The sequence below is a fragment of the Symsagittifera roscoffensis genome, chromosome 5, assembly GCF_963678635.1.
Source record: "Symsagittifera roscoffensis chromosome 5, txSymRosc1.1, whole genome shotgun sequence".
NCBI lineage: Eukaryota > Metazoa > Xenacoelomorpha > Acoela > Convolutidae > Symsagittifera > Symsagittifera roscoffensis.
Window position 1 is genome coordinate 21,970,255 of NC_087066.1, and position 7,095 is coordinate 21,977,349.

General features: G+C 33.3%; 1 protein-coding gene across 1 annotated transcript; it reads right to left on the reverse strand.

Annotated features, from left to right (window-relative positions):
* Positions 1-2,665: 2,665 nt before the first annotated feature.
* LOC134845818 (calmodulin-A-like) lies at positions 2,666-6,253 on the reverse strand. Its single transcript, XM_063862900.1, has 2 exons — positions 5,639-6,253; positions 2,666-3,018 (listed from the first exon to the last, which is right to left on the reverse strand). Exons 1-2 carry the CDS (start codon positions 5,955-5,957, stop codon positions 2,858-2,860), a joined length of 480 nt encoding a protein of 159 aa, XP_063718970.1. The 5' UTR covers positions 5,958-6,253; the 3' UTR covers positions 2,666-2,857.
* Between the last annotated feature and the right edge of the window lie 842 nt (positions 6,254-7,095).

Below are 7,095 nucleotides of genomic sequence, written 5' to 3' on the forward strand. Positions count from 1 at the left end.
TCGCGAGCTTGCTAACAGAGAGTAACAATCTATATTAAATTAAAAACTGGTTATCGCTGCCCTAAAACATCGCTTTTCATCTTTTTCGGCCATTAGAACCTCTAATCTTAATTTTCGCCTGGCTGGAAGGATAATCGGATAATCATGTACTTGGTTTGTTGGCCTACCCAAATGTCATTTAAGAAATTTTTACTTAAACTGATCAGTTTGTACAAATGGAAACAGTATGAGCGTGATCAAATACCCTTGAAAGATATGCCAAAAAAAGTTACAAAACTGGAAAGCAAGGAACTATAAAAAAGGAGAATGCAACGGGTACGATTTTTCCATTATTGTTCCGTTGCAAATTATAGCTCTATATAGCAGTGAAACTACAACGGATAACAAATTGGGGCTCTTTTTTCTTTTCCCCCCACCTCACACAACCATCAATTTTATGTTGTAACGAGTGGTCTTATAAGGTTAATTATAAAGACCAAATATGTTTGGCACAGTCTAATTAGTCCGCATGTCAATTTTCATAATGTGAACAGTAAGTTTACTAGTAAAAAACTGCAAGTTGTACTGGTAAACTCATTTTATTTTTCTGTTTTCTCATTGAAATTTTTGTACAAATCTGCAATTCTACAAGGGGGGAAACGAAAAAGAGCACAAATTGGGTAGTAGGAAACAGAGTTCCCACATTTTACTGCTCATTTTATTTTCCCGTTTTCTCATTGAAATTTTTCTACAAATCTGCAATTCTACAAATCTGTTGACTTGGCATCTTGCTGCATTTTTGTTCATTATCTCAAATAAAGACGAGTATGAATGGCGTGCTTTCTTCAAAAAAAGTCTTCTGCAATCATTCGCTTTAACTTTATGAGGGTCTGAAGGTTGCGTATTTGGCCGTTTCGGGATAACAAAAGCGCAATTTTTTTCATTCTATTACAAAATAATTTACAATCAGAAGCTACCACTAAAATCTAGCTAAACTATCAGGATGAGAAGGTTATAATAAATAAGGCAAAGTCAGACAGATTTTTCTATAAACAAAATGTGAGAGAAAAATAGGGGGTTAACGATCTAATGAGAACATAAAACTGAACGAAACTGTTCAAATGAGGGCGGAGCTCCGAATGTTCCGGCTGTCTTTCAAGGTCTCTGGAGCTGTAACAACATGAAAAAATTAATGTAATAAAAAAACAATTTTTTTTTAAGTTTGACACTTTTTGTGAAAAATATCCCCCAAAACTCCATATAAAGACGATGTGATAGATTTCCCTCTTAGTAACACATCAATTCGAAACAAACACCAAAAAATTCGACAACTTTTCCCTCTCACCGAAAAATGGTTCTAAATTTCTTACTCGGAGTTTGATTTATGGCTCAATATCCGAATGAATCGGGACATACATAAGTACCGCCCTTTAACAATACTAGTATGTTTTCAGCTAGAATTTTTTTTCAAATTGTGTCATTTTTGGCTTGTTGTTTGATAAGAAGACCTCAACAGAAATCTGGATATATCAAATACTCGGTATTAAAAATACTTTATTAACTTTTTGCAAAAATTGTTTTTGATTTTTTTTTCAATTTTTATTCCCAAGAAAGCGCTGAAAGTTTTTGAAACTTATTGAGATGTTTCTACACAAAATTTTTACTGCTTAAATGGATTTATAAGACTAGTATTAAGTTCCTATTTTGATTCTCCTCACTCGATTTATTCACTGGAAATTAGGCTGAAAATCAAAAACTTCAAGCCAGTTTTTCTCGACACTAAGATAATTTTGTGTCACATTTCAAATGATGGAAAAGGCCTCAAAAATGTATACTAGTTACTCCAACCCGATGAATTTTTCTGGTACCTAATTTTGAGTGAAAAAATTTTTTCCACAATTTCAGTTGTCAGAACTATAACAGTCAAAAAATATCTTTGTGAAAAAGTTGACTTTTGTCTAAATTCAAAACTTCTAAAAGCACAGAGAGTTTAATCCATTTAACTGAAATTTTTGGGAAAGTCAGAGTTGTTTTGTCGTTTAATAAGATGCTTAGGCCTTTTTTAGTACACAAGACAAATTTGCTTGTTTTAGTATACAAAAATGACAAAGTTTGCTAGCATTCAGGTAAAACCTTGAGTATTTTGACAAGTCCGAATTTCTGTGATGAATGCCTGGGGTTTTTTAGTAGACTTATAAATCAAACTTCCAACAATTGAACAAAAAATTGTTTTCAATTTCTCAAAACGCCATGACTATTACAAAATCATTTATTCCCGTCCAGTAAAGCAATATTCAGACCAGTAGTCTTACCTAATTTTTCTTAAAAAATTTGACTGCGACGTAGACAATTTTTCACAAAGTAAGGTCCTTATACTATTTTAGGAGAGCTCGGAAAATCAAATTGTTCGACCTAAAATTTTTTTTTAAAATCAAAAATTTTCAAATTTTTTCCAAAAACTTCGCCCCCCCCCCCCTTAGGAAAATTTCTGCGCACGTCACTGAAGATTTTATACGTTTCATGATTTCATGAGAGATTTCGTAAAATAAAAACGCGTAAAACTACAGCAAAAAAACCGAAGATTTGTTCTGAGTGACTGTTCTGAAGATTTCGTAAGTTCACATATGTCATTAAAGTTGGCTTAGGATGCTGGAATAAAAAGCAAATTCAATTCCATAAAAAAGAAACGGCTCATAATTTGAATTATAGTATCATATGCGGTTAGTACCTTCATAACTAGTAATCAATAAACTATAATTTTATATAACACTCAAATTAAATATTCATCCTTAGACAGTCACTTATATCTGAGTAAATATAACTAGTGATGATTGTTTGAAGTATACGAGTCTGATGTGGCCTATATGGTTGGGTGAGTCTAGTCCCCCATCATCATCTCCTTGAACTCCTCGAAGTCGACCTCGCCTGACCCGTCGGCGTCTGTCTCCGTGATCAGCTGCTCGATCTCCTCATGAGTCATCTGCAACTCTGGCTCCTTCAGAAGGTTCCTCACAAGGTCAGTTGAGATACTTCCAGTGCCTGGACGAAAAATTCAGCATTGGTATATTTCAAAAACTTTGTTCCTTTTTTCCTATTCATGGTTTCAAATTCAAATGTTTGGTACTGTTAATCACAAAAAGAACACTCTTGAAACTTAACCATTTTGTGAACGAGTAAAAAAAATAACATTTGTGCTTTGAGAAGAAAATACAAAAAAACGGAAAAAATGTTCAATTTTTGGAAATTTCATTAAAACAAAAACTGTTTTAAAGACGTTAAAGGCCAGCAGAAAAAAGTTTTTCTTTTTGATAGAACCAAATTTTGTTTTGTGAAACATAGATTAAATTGAAAACGTGATAAGATGTGCATCATTTTGTAATTTTTGTGCATCATTTTGTATTTTGTAATTCTTTAAGATAATTGTGAAAATACTTGTGAATTTACAATGAAAAACATAATCACTTTATTAAAATTGATCAAAGATTTTTTAAATAAAATTATACAAGGTTTGGTAATGTTCAAATTGGCCGATTTATGCTAATAAATACAATTTAGGAGAAAATGACAGAATTTTTGTGCCCTTGGTGGTTTTGTCCTCCAGACGAATTTCTATTTTTCCACTAGCAATTTTTGACGGAATCTTTTAACGTTTTTTTGTCAAGTGTTTTTTTGTAAAGTAATGAGGGTTTACAGATTGCCATTTTGGCCAATTTGGGACAATTAATGCGCGATGTATTTCGTGCAATTAACGCGTATGCGGATATTTTATCCTGAGAAATCGCTTCAAGTTGAGTTTAGGCATGCTATTTGATCCATTTAACACTTTGCTAATTGCAAAATATATCACTTTACATAGCGTGCGTTGGGATGATAAGAAAAAGATTCAAAAAAAGTTCTGCCTTTTTCATTTTACTTCGTAGAAATTAAAATGCAGTCGGATTATTCAAAGTCTTGCAGTGATACGAGCAGTCATGTTCCCACTTAGCATACCCGGATCGGTCTGCCAGTCATAGTCTGTCCTGTTACAGAACAAATTTAGTTTTTCGATTTTTTTGAATTAAATTTAAAGTTTTGTTACGTGTCGTTCCGTCGAAAAAATAGTTTAAATAATTTTACACGACAAAAAAGCTAAAACCACATGAAACAAAGCACTTGCTATCAGGATGGCGTGGGGAAAGCTTGAGGGAAAAAAGAGGAATAGAAAGCAATTTTTGAAAAAAAAAATGTTTTATCAGACCCGATAAACAAAAGTCGGAACAACCAGGAATGAACGCTTTTACAAACAACTTTTGATGAAAATTTAAAAAATATTTGTACTACGAGTGATTTTCCATACAATCTGAATATTATTTAGGTGTTGAGCTCAAATTTAAAAATAATTTCACTACATTCAATTTGCATAACACTATGTGGCTTCGAAAATGTTTGGGTTTTGCGTGTTTTATACTATTGGGATAAAAAAAATCCTGTTTTATATCAATGTTTGCTCTGAAAAAACTCAAATTGAAGGCAAGCTGGTTGATTTACGCTGGTCACTAATAAACGCATAACTTTTTGTTTTGTATGTGTGAGGGTAAAAAATTCAATTGTTTTAAATTGTATTCCATGCAAAGCTCGTAGCACAACCAAAAAATACAGTCTTGTTGTTCCGACTTTCGATACGAAAGTAACGGAATATTTGTGCTTTTATCGGCGAATATTTGGAATTTTTTTTTTTCATTTTATTTTATTTCATATAATGTTTTTATGTTGTTACTGCTGGTCCATAAGACTTCAAAAGCAGTCGGAACATTCAGGGCTTCGCCCTGATACGAGCAGTCTTGTTATTGTTTTCGTCTTTTTTTAAAGAATATAGGAAAAATCGGCGAGCTTCACGATGCCAACAGAAGAGGAACCCATAAATTAGCCAGGAGTTCGTTTTCTTTATACCGATGATTATGCATGCGCTTGAAAAAAACAAAATGATGTAAAATTGGTAAAAATGAGGACAAATTTATATGAAATTAAAGAAAATTTCATATACTTAGATAGTTTCTCTATTTGGTTAAAAACAAAGGTTTTAAAACAAAGGTTGCTGAGTTTAGAGGAAATGATACAAATTGTTCTGAAAATAATGCAAACTCAATCATTATCATACGAATTTGTGAAGGTTGTAAGGATTTTTCTATTTAAAATACCGACGTAATGTATAATAATAGCTTATTCTGATGACATTCGGAATTGATCTTCTCTGTCTCGCCCTAATTTAATGGTAGTCATTGCAATTCGTTTTCAAGACGATTGAAAAATGATTGCTTCTTTTTTGCTAGTGGATAAATTTGATAGTTTATATGATCTGGCTGTTAAAATAGGATGTTCCCTGGAAGCCAAAATGAATTATGAATAACTATAAATAAATTCAAATTTATGTCATTCATTGAAAAAGGTTTGTTAAATTGAGAGAACGGACAAAAACTTTGGTTTGACATCATTTGACTGTTTTATGGTCGACAAGCTTACCGAAAAAGTTTTGAAATTTCACCCCCTCAAGAATATCCTAGATCTGTACCTAATTTTATATAATAGCCATAATATATAATAATATTTGTAATTTAATTGGGTTAATTTTTGCTCTTAATAACTTTTTTATAAAATGGCTAAATTAGTTAGTTTTTCTCACCTTCCTTGTCGAAGATTCGGAACGCCTGCTTGAGAACATCCTCCATGTCTCCCGTCTTCAGGATCTTAGAGATGACCTTGAGGAACCCATCGAACGTGTACTTGCCAGTGGCAGTGACATCACACGCCAGTCTGAACTGGGCCAGCTCAGCTGTCGAGGCATCATAGCCCATGTCACTCAAGTGCTGCACCAGGTTCTTGGTGAACAGCTCCTCGTAGAGACCCTCGTTCTCCGAGAAGTAGTCGAAGGCCTCTTTGAAGTCTCGCACTTTGTCGTCCGATAGACCGTAGGTTTCGGTAACCCCTAGAGTAGTAGCCATTTTATGTATGCAAAATTGATATTACAGATCTAGCTTAAGACGTTCGAGTGGAAATGAAATAAAGTGGTCCAAGCAAAGGCACAACAAGAGCACGGTTTGATTGTAAGCCTGACAATGAAAGGAATGAAAAGCGCGGTTTCGCCCGACGTGAAATCAAATTGTGTATATTTGGGCTTTGAGAGGGAAGAACCTTAGCGAACCAATGAAATCGGAGAAAAATTTCATGTGAAACAATTAACTAAGGAAAACAAACCCAATTGAACTGAGTCCGAAGATTATACTCGAAACTTCAATACTCGAAACACTCAATGTTATAACTATTATCTCAATTTCAGAAATTCAAGAGTTCTGATAAAACCCAGAAATATAACCATGTACAACTGGTTTACCATTTTGTTCACAACTTTGGTATAAATCCCAGCTACCTAAGTTTTAGGAGTGTGAAGAAAAATGCGCGTAAATCTGAACTCCTGGGAAATTTCTTGAATATGTGTTTCAATATAAAAGGCTTAATTCAAGTCTTTGCACGATTGGTTTTGGTAAAATTTGGGTCTTTTGGGGAATGTATTGGTTCCTCAACTCTAATTGGATAATTGGGAAAGAGAAAAGTACGAAAAAGTTTTCTTACAATCAAAAGTCGATAAGAAAAGGTCGGCTATTCCGACTCTTTCCTAGTTCTATTGAAGGAAAATTAGATTTTGGTTCATTGACAAATTTGATTCAAGTGGCACTTGAACAATCTAGAATTTCTCAAGGAATTTCAAAATACATGTAAATTCCTAAGGGCTCCGCAGAATGTTCTAGAATTTCTTAATAAACCCGAAAATTCCTCGGAAGTTATTTTAAACTTCAGTGCAAGACAGAAGAAGATGGTCAGAGTTGAGAAAAACTAATTAGAAGCAAGAGCGTAAAAATAAAGAACCCGAAGTAATGCAGAAACACTGAATCTCTCCTCAACGACTCAGTTTTCTTAAATCATTTTCAAACTTTCCTCTAGACATTTTTGTTTCATAAAGGCTGGACTAACTTCAAACCGTAAGATGAAGTAACCAAGGAAAAACCAAAAAAATCAAAAAATGAGCAAATAAAATTGAAGCATCTCGAAAATTATTTTCAAATTTTTGATTTTTAACAAACT